This window comes from Diplodia seriata (genome assembly GCF_021436955.1).
Source record: "Diplodia seriata strain FDS-637 chromosome Unknown scaffold_2, whole genome shotgun sequence".
Classification (NCBI taxonomy): Eukaryota; Fungi; Ascomycota; class Dothideomycetes; order Botryosphaeriales; family Botryosphaeriaceae; genus Diplodia; species Diplodia seriata.
The window spans coordinates 21,973-39,251 of NW_027117309.1; the positions used below are offsets into that span (position 1 = coordinate 21,973).

Genomic DNA, 17,279 nt, shown 5'->3' on the forward strand with positions numbered 1-17,279 from the left:
GAATTCCTATGAGAGATGCAGAGGCGGGACTTAAGGCTTTACTTCTTGTCTAGATTCTGAGCTGCCATTTCGGCTGCTCGCGGAGCCCGCAAAAAGACCGACCTCTACGGGACGTTACGCATGCCCCACTCAGGTACGTGCATTGAGTAACAGCTGCCGCCTGGCGATAATCACAGATACAGAGCGGTGACATTTACATGCAAAGGAATTTGGCCTCGGGTGAAGGGGTCAATGCCTTCCGGACTTGATAAGCCACAGCATCTAGAGGGCCAAGGAACCGAGAACAGTGTGAGCTGATGCTGCTATGTCCGCTTTGTACGACCACTGCTGACAAGTCTCACAGTGCTACAGCCCATCAAGCGGCTTGTCTCGAAGTCTCCAGCCCTGCATTGGTTTCCTGCGTGCCTGGTACAAACCTACAGCGATGCACAATCCAATAGATTGAAAACAACCAATGACGTTTCTCGTGGAGCTTTTGCGCAGTTGAAACGGTCCTTCTCCTTGTGGGTTGGTATAATATGGGCTTGTGGAGATTGACTTTCTGAGTCATAAGCGATGGAAACCAATTGAACTGGTAGAACACCCAGGGATGGTGGCGTCTCAGCAGGTTTGTGTAAGACGCACACCGGCCGAGCCAGGGTTCTCAACAGCCGGACGGTGCCTAGCCGTAAGGAGTCTGAGCCGCATTGCTGCCTGTGTGCCACTTTGTGCCTCAGGTGTCGGAAGCTGGCCATGGTACAGCTGAGCTACCCCGCTTCATTTCCTTTCGCGGCGCCGACTCTGGTGTAACAACACTCATCGATCTGGGAGGCGTGGGGTACCCGACGAAGTCAATGTAAGCACACTGGTAATTAACCATCGACCATATGGTGATTTCGCGCTCCACACAACTCACCGCAGATTCCACCCAGACTGACAGAAACAATGTCCCAGAAAGGCTGCACCGGGAGAAACAATGCCAGTTGCACAGTTTTAGAGGTACAAGGTTCACCGCATAATTACCACTGCCTTCTACGCCTTCGCTTCGCACTACCTTCCTCGAATGTCTAGCGCATCCGCCTACACCTGCCTCCTGGCTATACCCGAAGAGTAGAATGGTTGCCTTGAGCTGGCTGTCTACTTCGGGCCTGATAGCAGCGATACAGTACTCATACCCGTCAGCTTTCTGTTCAAAAGCGTATGTGCTAGGGTTGACACTTGACAGTTCTCCTGCCCCCCTCACGCGGACACTCTGCCTCACTCGCTAATTCAATCGTCCCAACGCATTCTCTTTGCCAAACAATCGCAGCTCGCTGTGGCCGTCCACGGTGCCACTCAATCCATTCCCTAGCACACATGTCGGCCAGACCGGCTCCAACACCTTACGCTGCCATCCGGTCGGAGAAATGGGACGGAATTGACGGGAATTGGTCAAGCTTCCGCATATCCATCGGCGACCCTGGCCAGAACTTCCGCGTGCTGGTCTCCACACGTGGAGCTGCGGCGTGGGTACCAGTTCCCGACGGTTGTCAGGGAGATGACGCGACCTGCCCTTCCTCACGTGGCGTTGAGCTCTTTGACAGCAGCCCCAGCCAAGGATTCGTGGGAAACCGATCGAACGCCTGGACCCTGATAAATTACTTCAGCAATAATCTCGAGAAAAATCTCGAACTCAAAGACAGCGGTGGCATGGATGGCTACGACGCAATCCAGTTCGGGTTCACCGAAGACACCGGCGCAGTGAAGGTGAATCAAAGCCTAGTAGTAGGAGTCATCGACACGGACTACTGGCTAGGCTTGCTGGGCATGAGCAATGCGCAGGTAAACTTGGACGAGAACGACAAGCCCCCAAGCCTGATCCAAGTTCTCAACGACACCGGCACAATTCCAAGTCAATCATACGGACACACGGCTGGTGCCCATTACCGTAAGTCCCCTGACTCCTTTTACCAGAATACTCTCTGACCAGTCTCTCAGGGGGCGTTCACGGAAACCTGGTGATAGGCGGCTATGACCAATCCCGCTTCCACCCTCCCGCGCACAGCTTTACCTTTGCAGAGGATCTCGACCAATTCCTCGTTGTTGGCGTTCAATCCATTTACACAAACTTCAGTCTCGCGGGCATGGGTGATCAGAACCTGGTCAGCAACGGTCATGGCCACCTGTCAGCCATTGATTCCACCGTCTCACAGCTCTGGCTTCCGGGCGACGTCTGCGACAACTTCGCGGCGGCCTTCGGCCTCACCTACGACAAAGACAGCAACTACTACCTGGTCAACAACACGGCGCACAACAAGCTCCTCGCCGAGAACCCAACGCTCAAGTTCCGGCTGGGCAACCACGCCAGCAACGACCCCAACAACAGCGTCGACATCGCCCTCCCCTACGCAGCGTTCGACCTCTACCTCGAGCCTCCCGCCTACCCAAACACGACGCGCTACTTCCCCATCCGCCGGGCGCACAACGACACGCAGTACACGCTCGGCCGGGTGCTCCTGCAAGAAGCGTACCTGACGGTCGACTACGAGCGCGGCAACTTCTCGCTCGCGCAAGCCAACTACAGCGACCCGATGCCGGCCAGCGACATCCGGACGATCCACACGCTGGGCTGGTCTCCGCGCTCCCCCTCCCCCGCGCTCAGCAGCGGCGCCAAAGTCGGCATCGCCGTCGGCGCCGTCGTGGGGGCCGTGCTCGTGCTCGTCGGCGCGTACCTGTGCTGGTGGAGGCCGCGGCGACAGAGCAGCGAGGACGAGCGCAAGAAGAGGCCGAGCGTGGCGAGTGCGGCTCCGACGTCGACGTACCTGCAGGAGCCGCCGCCGCACTACCAGGAGGGCAAGCATTACGACTACTGGGCGACGATGCAGCAGGGTGGACAACAGAACGACCAGAACGACGGGAGGGGGCGGCATAACTCGGTGATGGAGATGGCGACGGGGGTGGAGCATCAGGCGAGGAGGCCCGAGCTGGATGGGGTGGGGGTTGGGGGTGGGTCGTATGAGCTGCCGGTGGAGGAGCAGGGGAGGGGGAGGCCGGTGCACGAGATGGATGTTGGGGGTGGTGATGCTGCTGCTGTTACGCCTGCTGCTGCTGCTGTTGCTGGAGAGGGGAGTGAGGGTGTGGAGGCAAGAAGGTAGAGAGAAGGACTTCTACGAGATGCTTATTTGAAGGAACGTGGATTCGCCGCCTACTGTTACATAATCACGCCCTGCTTCCTTTCACGTTATTCTTCGCAATGCCGTTTCGTATGTAGAACATAATCGAATGCTACCCCGCCATCAAGTTGTAACAACCTCCAAGTGAAGAGGCCTCAAATAAGACTGCTTTCGGACATGAAAGCAACCCTCCACGCCCAGGAAAAGCCCATCACCCTCTCCAAGATCAAGGCAAGAAATCCCTCTCCCTCAACCAATCCTCCAAAATCCAATTGAACGTCTCGGCCCCCTGCTGATGCAACCAGTGGCTCTCATTCAGCACCTCGACGCGATCGCCCGGCCCCAATCCAATCTGTTCCTCCTTCTCCACCCTCGCGCGATCCTGCACGACCACCAACCGCGGCACGCCGCCGTCGCCCAGCCCCTCCCTCAAGAGCGGCTCCGCATTCTCCCACAGCCCCTCGCTCTCCGCGTCGCCGAACAACCCCTCGATCGCCCCCCTGACCACGTCCGCGCGCGTCCCCCACGTGCGAACGCGGCGCCACGCCTTGATCCACGCCGGCGTGCGCTCGCTGTAGCCGGCGCCACCCGCCTCGAACCCGGCGGCCGCGGCCTCGGGCGACTCCCGTCCGGCGGCCAGCAGCGGGGCGGCGGCGGACTGGTTGAAGTAGTACGCCGAGTCCACCAGCACCGCGCCGCGCACCTGCTCCGGGTGCCGCACCGCCAGGTCCGCCGCGATGGAGCCGCCCAGTGAGTGCCCCATGACGAGCGCCGGCGCGGCGATGTCGAGGTGCGTCAGCAGCGCGGAGGCGTCGGAGGCGAAGGCCGAGGGCGAGTAGTACTGCGAGAGTGACGTGTAGTTGGATGGGAGGGGCGTGGGGGCTGGAGAAGAGCGCCCGTGTCCCCGCAGGTCGAGCGATAGCACGCGGAAGCCGAGGAGGAGGAGGAGGGGGAGTTGGAAGGACCAGTCGGTCACGTCGCAGGTCCAGCCGTGGAGGAGGAGGATGGCTGGGGTCGTGGTGGTGTTGGGGCCGGAGTCGGTGTAGAAGAGGGAGGTGTTGGCGGCGGCTGGGGTGAAGGTGTGGCCGCCCATGGTGGTCGGGCTTTTGGTTTTGTGTCGGGGGTTGGGTTTGGGGTGGTGTGTGTGTGGGTGGTTTGGATGGAGGACTGCAGTTGTGCTGTGCGTGGTGGCATTTTTATATCGTTGAGTCACGCCTCCGGAATCGTGTTGTAAATCTTGCAGGCGGATTGTGCATGGTGGTGTGAGGTTCTACTTGGCGTCGGTCAGTACATGGATTGGTCACTTTGAAAGCAGTATGCGGAATTCAAGCCACTCGAGAACGTTTTCTGAGGTAAGCAAGGCATCTTGAGGTCATTTTAGTGCCACTTGAGCCTGGGGCCGGGGTTGAAAGAGCCTCAAACACGAGAGGATGCGGGATGCGAGCCGCTCGATTGGAAATGCTACCAGTGCAGGATGCCAGGAGCTTACAAATTGCATGCGTGACCGGAAAACCAGATTAACCGTGTTGTCTATCTGCAGAAGGATCGACGGCTTGGTCCGTCGTGGTTTGTCCGCATGACCATTTCATTAGCAAACAGAATAATGGCTCTGAGTGGACGAATTCCTGCAATTCATCTTCATTGGCCTCGATCAACGAAATAAAACGACAGATGCCGCTGGACCTGGCATTTCCCCGCCAGCTGGCCTTTGTCTACATGATTGTGTCATTTCGCTTACAAATCGGGGTGCAGTTGTCGTAAGATGGGGTCCAATAACGCTGATTGGCTCTGTATATGCCTGCCACTTTCACCCCCCGCTTCTGCATACGGGCCCCTGAAAGCTTCAGGCTTCCCCACCATCATTGCTTCCCGCTATAGAGTCTCTGGGTGACCATTCGCGGCCACAAGGGCCTTAATGATTGCAATGCGTAGCCCCTTCTTGCTTCCAAGTTGATTGCACGGGGAGCGATTGAATGTTTCAGGGGTATTCATTTGTTTCTGTTGATTCGGATTGTATGATAGGCCAGAATTTGGGAACTTCGCTGGAGTGGTTGGATGCGGAACACCTTGCACCGACGGGGCTTAAGCCTGTAAATCATCCGTTCCTCTGGGCCATATTTTCCGTATACCAAATATAGACGCGGGTGGGTAGAATCTCTTTTTTTGTAACACAGATGCCTTGTGTAGATATGGTCCGACATGCCCATGGCTTTGCGAAAGAAAATGGCCGGACATGTCGTTCGTTTGGGCTGGGATGCTCGGGTTTTCTCTACAATACGAAGGGCCTTGTGCGAATGAGGCAGGCAGCAAGAACAGCATCCCTACAGCCAAGGCCCCAGTCGTGCTATCGCTTTCACGTTCCATGACCGCTTTGCCACATAAAGAAGCTGTTCGTTCCCACGGGGCGATGAGGCATTGTTGCTTTCGTTCCTCGCTCGCCCGACATGCTGACGAAAATCGCTTTCCGGCTCGGCCTTTTGGCTTTTCTCGTGGGTGCGGCTGCTGCTCAATCGCGATGCACCACGCCGGATCCTCCAAGTGAGGTGCTGGCAAATGTGGCGGAGATGAAAGTGAAAGATGGCGGCGTCATGCGTGCCAAGGCGCCCATCACAATTGATGCGTGGTTCCACGTTGTCGCCGCTTCTGACGCTGTGGAGGATGCAAACATAACTGTAAGGAACCTTGGCCTAATTCGAATCCTTTGGTTTTCTAATCCCGTCGAAGGATGCGATGGTTCAGGATCAGCTCGAGGTGCTCAATGCCAACTTCGCTCCCCACGACATTAGTTTCACTCTTTTGGGAACCACGAGGACCATCAACAGCACTTGGTCCGACAACACCGACATCCTTTCCATGAAAACAGAGCTTCGCAAGGGCGATTATGCCACTCTCAATTTATACTTCACGAGGGTGAGTTGCTGGCCTGGAAGATACAGGACCAAAAACTGACGGGTAGGCAGGCGCTTCCCGGGGACTCATCAGGGTAAGCCATCATGATTTTTTTGTAGATTGATTGCTCATCCATCTGAAGCTACTGCACCTTCCCCGGAACGGTTGAAAACGGGACCGTAGACTTCTTCAACGACGGCTGCGTCCTTGACGCCCAGACGGTACCCGGAGGCACAAAGGTACCGTACAACGAAGGCAAAACGGCAACCCACGAGGTGCGTCCACTCCACTCAAACCATCTGACAGTCTCTGACCACGTATTCACAGGTCGGCCATTGGCTCGGTGTGTCTCCTCTACGACAGGGTACGACCTAAGCTAACGGTCCAGGTCTGTACCACACGTTCCAAGGCGGCTGCAACGGCGGCGACGGCATCGACGACACTCCCGCCCAGGCCACGCGCAGCGAAGGGTGTCCCGTTGGTCGGGATTCGTGTCCTGATTCGCCAGGATTGGACCCCATTCACAATTACATGGACTATTCAGACGAGTGAGTCGTGTTCCGCTGTCTTCCATGAGATTTTGATTGACACCTGCATCAGCGCCTGCTACGAAGAATTCACGCCCGATCAGGATGCTCGGATCCGATCCAATTGGGATTGGTACCGAGCCACTGCGCAACGCAGTGGAAGGTGAGAAGGGTCGGAGTTCACCAACGTTTGCACGAATTACCGGGCCGTGGGCGAGTAATTAATAGCTCTTTATGCGCGGCATTCGTCAATGGCATTGATATGGCACGTCAAATAAAGCAATTAAACCAAAGAGATTCGTCAATTATTTGTCTATGCTATGGTTACAGAAGAGGCTTTCGTAAAACCGTAAGAAGGGAACCGTCGATCGGCACCACCACTTCAAGCACCAAGCTTCTCAAGAGTGACAGCGAAGTAGACCTGGTCAGGGACCTGGCAGACGAGGTCGTTGATGGTCGAGCCGCCAGCACGGCAGATGGGCTCGTCAAGGAAAGCGCTGCCGCCAATGGTGTTGCTGCAAACAAACGGTCAGTACGTAAAGACGTTGAGGGTGCCGTCGGAGATGACTCACTTCTCGGCAATGTCCTGCCACAGGAACAGCTCGTTGGTCTGGTCGACGTCGTTGCCGTCGGTGTAGCTGAAGCTGAAGAAGGAGTTCTCGCCGCAGAAGTACACCTTGCCGCTCTCGAAGTGGTCGGTCGCGCCGTTGACGACGGGGTCGTAGGGCGAGCACTCGAAGTCGAGCGTGCCGCCGTTAGTGGCCAGGATGCGGAACGACATGGTGCTGATGGTCTTGCCGTCGTACTTGCGCGTCGTGAAGTCCTTGATCTGGTACGTCGTCGTCTCCTTGTCGGTCGACGCCGTGGGTGCGGCCAGGGCGGTGGCGCTGAGCAGGGCGGCGGCGGCGGCGGTGAAGAACTTCATGGTTGTGGTGGTGGGGTGATGAGTGCGGAAAGTGAAGGAGATGGATTGAGTGATGGATTGAGTGGTGGTTGGTTGGGATGTGACGGTGCTGGATGCAGACCACAGTGAGCGTGCGATCGGTCAGTATATATACGCACCAGCTCGTAAAGTCTGGTAGAGAGAGAGTCGTCGTTTACGAGTGGCGTTGGATGCGGGGAGTATGGACCGACGTCATAAACGCCAGCGTGGTGTCGTATTTTGCTCCAGGTGCCGTGACCAGCCGGCCCAGCGTTACTTCGCCCAAGGCTGGCGTAGGGCTGCGATTGGGTTCTTGGCGAGTGCTCGTATAGGCGGGGACGGCGGAGCTATACGGATGATCCGTGGTTGTTCCGGTGGGAGACAACTACGTCACACGCCTGAATGATGTCGGACAGGTTGGTCGTCCCAAGCCGCAAAAAGACATCGCTTCTGGCATAACACAGACGCAGCAGACGCCGTGTTTCGGTCCCAAAGCACATGCATCTGGGTTCGTAAAGAAGCACGCCGGGTTGGTTTGATGTTTTCGTGACCTCGTAAACTAACGCAAACTAAGAGTAGCTAACCCACACTCGCCACCCAAACGGTCCCTGTTCTTGAAGATCGGAGGTAAAAATAGATTTCGCCTCGGCAATTGAGGACAGCACGCAGTAGCAGCTAACGAAGCCTCGACGTAGGTCGTCATGCCACAAAAGAGATCCTAACGGCCCGAATGAGGACTGCGGTTCTAAAGAGTAGCACCGTCATCAAAAATAGACTGAGCAATTCGAGATGAATACTTTCCTCACAGGTGTTTGTGTAGTGCCTTCAAAATCCGGAAGTAGGTATGCGCATTGGAAAACTGGGGTTTACGTCCGGATATTGGATGCAACTACGATTAGGAAGAACGTGTCGACATCTCTCGCACTGCGTTCCCGTATTCTCGACATTTCGCGTACCAAAGAAAGATGGTCCCGGTGATGGCCACGACCGTGGTACGTATGACAATCTAGAATTGCTGCCGCTAGTAGGCTGGGCTTAATTTATAACGAAAGGAGATGGTTTCCGGTAATTCTAGTGAAGGTAACGCAGAGATGTGGACGCAGGGCAGTGGAAAGTATCTCGCTCTACACTTCTACCCGTATTACGCCTCCCTTCCCTGGTCCCCATCTCCGGCAACGAGATATCCACAACGCACGGTGTATTTGAAGTTTGGCGCAGGTATAGAGGCACACAAATGCTTGCAGCAGAGCAGCTGCTACTGCGAATGGAATGGGACTGTTAGCTTGGTGATGCGGTGCGATCATTTGGGTTGTAGCCGCCGGCGATGGAACTTTCCGTTCAATCAAGAGCGCAGATGTAACTGCATCGTTGAACCCCTTCTGATTTCTCAGCGATGACGATGAGGCACGATGCGGTGTGGCGCTTTGAAAACGGTTTGAGTGTGGGCTCGTGATTGAATTATGGTGTGCCAGTAAGGGCTGCTTCAGACTACAAAGAGGAACTGATATGGACTGTGGGGAGTAACAATGAGGTATTAGATTAGTGAGATCGGAAGCTGCTTGGACTGAGCTGGAGCGAGTAGTGGGCTCTGAAAATCGTTGTGTGGGTCATTTTTTAGTAAGTCGCACTTTACTGTGGCACCGATGCATACGGAATCACCTCGAGCCATGCTTGTGACATGACTATCCAATTCAGACTCAATGCACAATGGTCGAATCTTGCCGTCGCAGTCGTACTGCGTGCGTTTGGCTTCCCTCAACATATCCGGCACACCAGGTGCCGCATTCTTGTGAACTTGCCAAGTTTGTTTCCATCCTTTGGTTTCAGAAGACTCCAAGATATCCTAAGGGATGGGATATCAGCGTGTGAGTATAGTAGAGAATGGTTCAACACGAAATATCGTGCCTCAATTTGTTCGCAACGTGGTGCAGACCCTGCGTGGGCCGAATTTTCCGGACCCTTGTTTTGCTGTCCAGTCAGAAACCTGATCGCTATTCCGGTACGGTGATGTATTCGTCCCCGTCCAGCCTCATCTCACTTTCGCCCGCTGTCACCCTGTAAAGCTTATATGACGGCGTGTTCTCTGTTCTCTCACGCTACTTTTTTCTCACCCATCAACCCACGCGTCCCCCGCAAACGTAGCACGCAACCCGCAGCCTACGTATCAATCAAACGAAAGGCCAAGATGACGGAGAGCACCTACCCCAACTACGCCGACGGCGATGTCACAATCACCGTGAACAAGGACCTCACACTCCGGCTGCACAGCCAGAAGCTGCGCTCGGTCAGCAGCTACTTCGCCCTCTTCATCGACACAGCCACCAAGCTCGGCCTGCTCCCGATAACTTTCGAGCCCCCACCCTACCGCGGCCACACCGACGACGACGAAGGGGGCTCCGCGTTCGTCGTCCCGCTCTGCATCGACGGCTCGAGGCCAACAATCCCCGGCGTTCCCAACAACAACCACGAGACGATGATGGCGCGGCGCGCCCATGTCGCCAACGACGCCGTCTTCCGCGCGCTGTACAAGCAGCCGATCGCAGACGGCATGACCGCGGCGGACTTCCTGGACGCCGCCGAGCTCGCCGCCGCGTACGGCTGCCTGCCCGCCGCCCGCGCCGGGTTGATCTTCGCCGTCATGCGCCGGCCGGCGGAGGCACTCTACCCCAAAGACCCGTGGAGCATGCTGGCCGCGGCGTACGCGCTGCGGAGCAAGCTCGTATTTGAGGAAGCCTTCATCCACGTCGTCGGTCGGTGGTGCGAAGGGGAGGACGAAGAGAACAAGAAGAAGAAGCGGAAGCTGCCGAACGTGGTGGCGGCGATGGTGGCGCGGGCCGCGGGCGGGATGGAGATGGAGGTGCAGCGATGCTGGCGGGCGGTAACGCAGCTGCCGAGTAAGTGGCCCAAGGATCACAGCATCCGAAGCACGCTGGCCGTGGCCGTGTTCCGCCTTTTCCTCGCCCACTTCGTGGGCGGTAAGCTCGACGGCAGCGCGCTGCGGCCCGGGGTGTACCGGGTGCTGGAACAGCTGCACCAGATTGATCCGGACCATGATGATGTGCTGGTTCAGTTCGACCCGGACAGGTGGCTGATTGAACGGGCGAACGGGCGGGGAGTCCAAGAGGGCGGGACCATCGTCTATCAGGCTTTGTCAGATTATTGGTTTGGTTACAGAGGCGGTTTTAAGCGCGAGCGCGAGCGCGGCCCCGGCCTCAGGAGCGAGCTGGAGGCCATGCTGCGGTTGATCCGGCCCCTGATCAAGCCGCTCTTCAAAGGGGAAAGGCACCTGGGATATTTCTCCTACCTGGGCTTTGAGGGGCCATTTCCATGGGAAGGCGGTGAACCAACTGAGAACTGTCGATACAGCTTGCCTTAGTCTTGCTTGACTAAGTTGAATGCACCATGAAAGTTTCAAACGCGCGCAGTTGGTCTAGATTTCGAGTTTACTTTGTACTTGGTTGTTTTGAGGGGCGTTATGGCGGCGGATCAGTCAGGAGATTCAATCAGATAGTCTGTTATATACCACAAAGCAGAATGCACGTTACCGCTCATATGTACGTTGACTCTGTCTACTCTAGCTGATTAATTCAGTGGCTGTCCGTGCTGTGCAGGGGCGCTACCCAGCGAAAGAAGAGCGAAGCCATTCCGTGCTTACAATTCTTGCAGGTCCGGAACCATTCCGACATGTGACCAGTCCCCTCTGCTTCTGTCCAAAATACTTCGGGACACTGCACTGGAGTGTTTGGGAATTGAGTAAACATGCTGGAACGTGGGTCTTCCGGAATCTTCCGGAGGTCTCTAATGATCCAGCTCACCACTCTTTTCATGGGTATTTGTCCACGTGAGAACATTCTGAGCTGAGTGACAATAGTGGACCTATGTAGGTATCCTGCTATGATGACGTCGACTTACCCGAGGTCGGAAACAACCCGGTACGTGCACGTGCCATTCACTACTTAATAGCATCATACCATCATCACACTCCACACCACTCTACACCATCACCTCTACACCATCCACTCTACACAGATCCAACACCATGGGTGACCATGTATATGATTGGCTGAAATACACGGCCAGTGGCTGGGACCAGCAGGTCCCTGTGAACAAAGTCGACACGCACCACCATTTCGTGCCGGACTTCTACCAAAAAGGTTAGCGCCTCAGAAGTGCGTCCGATTGAGTTGTACGACTAACTCGGCCATCAGCCGTTGAAGACAGCGGGGGTAAGGACACTCTCCCTCTCCCCCCGCAACCCCTCTGTAACCAGCACTGCTAAATGAGCAAACCAAGGAGACCCAAGCGGCTGGCCCACGCCGCGGTGGACACGTCTCAGCTCCGAACTACTCATGATCCGGCTCGGCATCCAGACGTCCGTCCTGTCCGTCACCGCGCCAGGTCCCTGCATCCTGCAGGGCCAAGCATCGTCGGAGCTGGCGCGAGCGCTGAACGACCGCGCCGCCTCGATCCGCGACGAGCGGCCCGACCGGTTCGGCTTCTTCGCGTCGCTGCCCAGCCTGCTGGACACCGAGGCCGCGCTGCGCGAGCTGCAGTACGCGCTGGACACGCTGGGGGCCGACGGCGTCACTCTCTTCACCCGCTACGGGCCCGCGAACACGTACCTGGGCCACCCGTCGCTCGAGCCCGTCTGGGCGGAGCTCAACCGGCGCCGGTGCGTCGTCTTCGTCCACCCGACACACTCTGTCGACACGTCCAAGGTGAACCCGCGCATGCCCCAACCCATGATCGACTACCCGCACGAGACCACGCGGGCGGCCATGGACATGATCACAATGGGGACGCGGGAAAGATTCCCCGACTGCACCGTCATCCTCTCGCACGCCGGAGGGACGCTGCCGTACATCGTCGGCAGGGTGGCGACGCCGCTCGACGTGGCGCCCGGCTTCCTGGGGGGCAACGCGGCCTTCGGCGGGAGCGGCATGACGCACGAGAAGGTGGTTGCGGCATTCCGCAGCTTCCACTACGATCTCGCCCTTTCCGCGAGTCCGGCCGTGCTGAAGCTGCTCTTGGACATGGTGCCGCACGAGCATATTCTCTACGGGGTGAATGATCCAACCCACTGGCGAATCCGCCGTCGCTTTCTCAAAGGGGAGCGCTGACATGTCTTCCCAGAGCGACTTTCCTTACGCCCCGCCGCCGGCTTACCCGACCTTTCTGCGGGAGCTTGAATCTTTCGAGATGGACGAGGACTTGAGGAGAAAGATCAACTACGGCAATGCGCAGAAACTGTTTCCGAGGCTTGCGAAAAAGCAGAGCAACAGCAGCCACGTGTAGGGCTATCAATGGCTCACTCCCCCTTGTGTATACCAATCGCGTTGCGCAAACCAAGGTGTTGGGAAAGCAGAGCTGGGGAAAGCTTTGAGCGTTACGGACAGCAAAGTGATCGGCGCGGCCCCCACACAGTCTTCGCCGACAGTCGGAGGACTTTCCGCACTTGAATATGCCTGCCTGTGTGTTGTGTAACATTGAGAAAGAAACTGTCAGCTGCCACCCAAGGACTTCCAGGACAATCCGAACGCCGCCATCCGTCGTACTTATACTGCAATCGACCAATAAGAGTTCTTCTTGAAAGCCATCAAGCCCCTCATCCAGGTGGGGGCTGTTGCAGCCTCGCCATGATAAACACAAGTACTTGTTCGCAGTCTCATCTGATACGACACAGAGTCCTACGCCAGTATGGAGCATCTACTACTCAACGGAGAGAGTATCGCGCCTCTGTCGATACCCTACATGGGCTCCAAATTCGATGGCGGTGATTTCTTTACTTTTCCAGATCGTAGGGGATGGAATGTGTCGTCCTGGGAGTATGCTGACCCCGAGACGAATGGATTCGACTTGAACGACAAGAGCGTCCAAGAGATGGCATCATTTCTCCAGGCTTGGCTATTTTTCGGCATGCTTACTGCTTTTTTCGGCGACGAGTGTTCTCCAGACGACTTCATCCGCACAGACGATGCGGGGAACAAATTCATCACCACCAAGATGTTGGACAGCTACCTTGCAACATGGAGCCGGAAAATTCAAGACCCAGCAAACGTGGATGATCTGGAAAAGCAGGAAGATCGATTGCAAAGTTACCTGATGAAAGCAAGAACGGTTAACAGCACCCTCAACTTTGTGCTGTTCTACGAGAAAGAGCCCTCGGATTCGGAGCCACTGAGGCAAACGCTATTCGCTCAAATGATTTTGTTGGAAGTATTGTTCGGGGTTACCGCAGACGTGTTCGCGGTTCAACCTTTCAACGAACATCTCTTTCACGACACGTATCTTCGAAATCACTTGATGCGGTCCGGATGGTGCGTCACCACATTGGAATACATGCAGTCAAAGCTTCCCCTCCAAGTTCAAGCGTATGCCTTGACCGTCGGTAGTACGAGAACTCGACTGGATCATGGGGAATGCTCGCAGTACGATCCCGCCGGGTGCAAACGGAACCAGATGGGCCCTGACTTCAAACAAAAGCACGCTACTCCGGACTGCAAATGTGCCCAGATTGCAGTTCCAACAGATAAACTCGTCGGTATCCTGCAGCAGGACAGGATCCCAGTTGTGGCCATGAAGCGGCCAGAGAGCTCTCCACTTCCGATGGAGTTGCTACTTGACGGTCTGGACCTCGACCATCCCGATTTCGAAACCTATTCTCCGTATTTTGCCTTTTCTCACGTTTGGTCGGACGGTCTCGGAAATGAGAATGATAATGCGCTGTATCAATGTCAGCTGGAGAGACTTGATAGCATGCTCCAGTCTTTGGAGGGGGACCGAGTCACCATCGCAAGGCACGGCTTCGATACGACAGCCAGAGAGCTTGGTACGGTAGCCTTCTGGCTTGATACCCTATGCATCCCGGTACAGAAAGAACACAAGGCCTTTCGAAGTTTTTCCATCCAGAACATGCACAATATCTATAGCAAGGCGGCTGGAACTGTGGTCGTTGATCCAGACATCCAGACGGTTTCCGCAGACGCAAAACCAGCGCAAGTTCTGACTCGAGTGCTTTGCTCAACCTGGAGATCTCGCATGTGGACTTACGAAGAAGCTGCCCTCAATCCATACGTGTTTCTTCCCGCAGAGTCTTCATGTTTCTCCTTCCAGAGCGAGGATCAGCTCTCCGAACTTCCATCTTGCGCTCCACCGTCCTTGGTGGAACGGCAACTTCTCCGTGCATGCTGGGAGAGATACTGCGATCTAGTTTGGGACAACCTGGCCAGCTTCTGCATTGCGAAGAAACCTGCAAAGTCTTTCGTGCGCATGGTCACAGCGGCCTCCAACCGGAACACCACAAAATCAGGCGACGAGACCATTTGCTTCGCCACATTTCTCGGCCTCGACACGGCCCAACTTGTCCAAACTCCTGTAGAGGACAGGATGCCGCTCCTTCTATCGCTACTTCCTGCCGTCCCATCGGAGATACTTTTTGCTTCAGGTCCCCGCCTCGAACAGAAGGGGTACCGTTGGGCACCCAAGTCTTTCCTTAGCCCCTTTGGACTTCGTGAATACCTACAAGTTACCATGCCTCGAGACTACAGTCCCGAGGGAAATCCCTCCAACGGCAGGATACCTATCCCCCCACCGTTCATCCACCCCCAGAATCTCGGCCTTGGCGTTTTCCTCTCGGGGATTCAGTTCCAGCGCAAACCTTGCGTTACCACTCCGCTTCTCTTCACGATTGAAACGCAGAGCCGCACGACACATGTGGTGGAGGCTGTAGACACCGGCTCCGAAGTTCCTTGGATGCTTTCTGAATCAAACCCCGGGATTGAAACGTTTGCCATCCTCTTGACAGACATCAGCCAGTGCAGCGTTGGGCTGCTGGTGAAGGTCACGGGCGAAACTGCGGATGGTAAACTGTTGTGCAGATGGAGCAGCGTCGTGGAAATGACTAGCAACGAAGATGCGGACGAGCCGTGGATAGGCTCGGCGAAGAAGTCTTGCTTTCAGGGTGCTTGTACTGCGTTTCAATGGTGGCTGGTTGACTGAAACTCTCCATGAAAACGGAATGCGATATCATTGTCCTGTGAAGTGCGTAGAAATATGGTCGTGATTTGCGTAGCCGTCCTGGTCGAGCGTTTGCAGCCAATCAGAACCTCCGCACGCCGCAATCACCCGGCGTATATCGATACATGTCGACTGCATACTAAGGTAAAAGACAAGAGTACTTCTCCCTCACCACAATCATAAGGCGAGATCCTACATAAACCTTGTTATAATCATTCTCGCTAAAGCTGTATTCTATGTGAATAATCTAGCGAAGCCTTCCTCGTTGTTAATAAATGTTAACGTAAGTGGCTTGAGGACTCTGAAACTCCTCACCATTGACACCATAGGATAACCAATCAGTGACTCCCCACAAAAAGCACTCGCCAATTAGAACAACGCCATCCGCGGAGGGTCTGCAGAGAAAGACGCCTTTGGAAAAGAACCACACTTGGTCTCCCACTCTTCCTTTGTTCATGCTGACCCCGAACGAAGTTTTAGTAGTGAACCTGCAGTAATTTTTCTCTTCAGCCCAATCCAAGATCATAGCTATCCATCCCTGGTAGCGTTCGCACCACTGACCTACGCTCAGCAAGTGATCAGTCAGATCAGCCACCGAACCAAGACCAGTCACCAAAGCCAGGCATTGGCCGCGGATCCTCAACTGTCGCCCGCTTCCGTAGCCGGCTTCCACATCGTCTTCGACTCGTATATTTTCAGGGACCACATACCGATATCCAGAGTTCGATCCGACCAGTTCCTTAAGTTGCTTCTCTAGTGGACATTCGCGTCTGGTGCTCCAGTCGGGTACCCATGAGGGCAAATCCAAGCTCGACTGCTCGCCAGCTTAAGCGTACAAGAGGATTCTTAGGTCTTGTTGCTGCTCTATAATATATCGAGCCACCTCGCAGTAGACCTGCTCGGGAGGTTTGCTGTAATCAGCTTCGAGGCCATGGTGGGCCGCGCCAACCATGATCCCGTAGAGCGCGAAGACTTTGTCTCTAGGGTCTCCCGCATTGCATCCATTCGCGAGTACCAGCAGGTCAAGGAACTGCTTCGGACTGGCGAGATGTCGTAATTGGAAGTTAAGTGGTCCCGGAAGGGTTAGGCGAGCCAGCCTGCCGATTGCTGAGTCGGCGGCGCTGGCATGATCAATCACGAACACCAGCGGGCCAAGGGACTGCTCCTGACTGGCGAGATGTCGTAATTGGAAGTTGAGTGGTTTTGGAAGGGCTCGGCGAACCAGCCTGCCGCTTGCTGAGTTGTCGGCGTAGGTACGATTCATGAAAGCCTGGAAAAGCTCCCATCGGATGCACGCGTCCGAGCTGAGTAGAATGGCTTCCTTGGCACAAGCTATTTCCTGTAGAACCCAGACGCGAGTAAACCATGGGCAGGCTAGAATTTCGTGAACTTCTTGAATATCGAAAACAACTGGAACTCTCTCAGGCGCGCGAGCCAAGTCAAAGTTGGGCTCCTTGTGAAGCAAATCCTGCGACTTTGCTGCCCACGATAGGAGTGCCGCACCAAAGCAGGTGTTTCGACCGAGGTGTACTAGGACAAGAGCCGCTCCAGCATATATTTCCGGCATTAATTCGACCTGATGACCTCTCTCTGCTACGTCGGACTGATCAATGCAAAGTTGGTCCATCCAGATGCGTCTGGTTTGGTGGCGCAGCCGCACTCTCTTCAGTGCATCCTCGCAGTTCCTTGTGATTTGAATTTCTTCTTTCCCGCAGCGGATTTTCCGAGAAAAAGTGTAGTCCCCTTTCTGATCGGCCCAAGTATACGACACGGCTTCGTAGCTCGGCTGATTCC

The 17,279-nt window shown here is 55.6% G+C and overlaps 7 protein-coding genes across 7 annotated transcripts; 5 read left to right on the forward strand and 2 right to left on the reverse strand.

The window, feature by feature from the left end:
• Nucleotides 1-1,335: 1,335 nt before the first annotated feature.
• On the forward strand, nucleotides 1,336-3,113 carry SLS55_001399 (uncharacterized protein; the record flags this gene model as incomplete). The annotated part of the gene is made up of 2 exons (XM_066772893.1): nucleotides 1,336-1,906; nucleotides 2,038-3,113. The coding sequence occupies 2 exons, from the start codon at nucleotides 1,336-1,338 to the stop codon at nucleotides 3,111-3,113; spliced, it is 1,647 nt and encodes a 548-aa protein (XP_066635460.1).
• A 244-nt stretch (nucleotides 3,114-3,357) lies between these two features.
• Nucleotides 3,358-4,224, reverse strand: ABHD8 (the record flags this gene model as incomplete). Its single annotated transcript, XM_066772894.1, has 1 exon — nucleotides 3,358-4,224. The coding sequence occupies one exon, from the start codon at nucleotides 4,222-4,224 to the stop codon at nucleotides 3,358-3,360; it is 867 nt and encodes a 288-aa protein (XP_066635461.1).
• Nucleotides 4,225-5,719: 1,495 nt separating this feature from the next.
• On the forward strand, nucleotides 5,720-6,572 carry SLS55_001401 (uncharacterized protein; the record flags this gene model as incomplete). The annotated part of the gene is made up of 6 exons (XM_066772895.1): nucleotides 5,720-5,803; nucleotides 5,856-6,041; nucleotides 6,092-6,114; nucleotides 6,163-6,295; nucleotides 6,348-6,363; nucleotides 6,409-6,572. 6 exons carry the CDS (start codon nucleotides 5,720-5,722, stop codon nucleotides 6,570-6,572), a joined length of 606 nt encoding a protein of 201 aa, XP_066635462.1.
• A 357-nt stretch (nucleotides 6,573-6,929) lies between these two features.
• SLS55_001402 (uncharacterized protein) lies at nucleotides 6,930-7,472 on the reverse strand (the record flags this gene model as incomplete). Its single annotated transcript, XM_066772896.1, has 2 exons — nucleotides 6,930-7,062; nucleotides 7,120-7,472. The coding sequence occupies 2 exons, from the start codon at nucleotides 7,470-7,472 to the stop codon at nucleotides 6,930-6,932; spliced, it is 486 nt and encodes a 161-aa protein (XP_066635463.1).
• Nucleotides 7,473-9,654: 2,182 nt separating this feature from the next.
• On the forward strand, nucleotides 9,655-10,845 carry SLS55_001403 (uncharacterized protein; the record flags this gene model as incomplete). Its single annotated transcript, XM_066772897.1, has 1 exon — nucleotides 9,655-10,845. One exon carries the CDS (start codon nucleotides 9,655-9,657, stop codon nucleotides 10,843-10,845), a length of 1,191 nt encoding a protein of 396 aa, XP_066635464.1.
• A 663-nt stretch (nucleotides 10,846-11,508) lies between these two features.
• SLS55_001404 (uncharacterized protein) lies at nucleotides 11,509-12,589 on the forward strand (the record flags this gene model as incomplete). The annotated part of the gene is made up of 2 exons (XM_066772898.1): nucleotides 11,509-11,623; nucleotides 11,763-12,589. The coding sequence occupies 2 exons, from the start codon at nucleotides 11,509-11,511 to the stop codon at nucleotides 12,587-12,589; spliced, it is 942 nt and encodes a 313-aa protein (XP_066635465.1).
• Nucleotides 12,590-13,166: 577 nt separating this feature from the next.
• On the forward strand, nucleotides 13,167-15,467 carry SLS55_001405 (uncharacterized protein; the record flags this gene model as incomplete). Its single annotated transcript, XM_066772899.1, has 1 exon — nucleotides 13,167-15,467. One exon carries the CDS (start codon nucleotides 13,167-13,169, stop codon nucleotides 15,465-15,467), a length of 2,301 nt encoding a protein of 766 aa, XP_066635466.1.
• Between the last annotated feature and the right edge of the window lie 1,812 nt (nucleotides 15,468-17,279).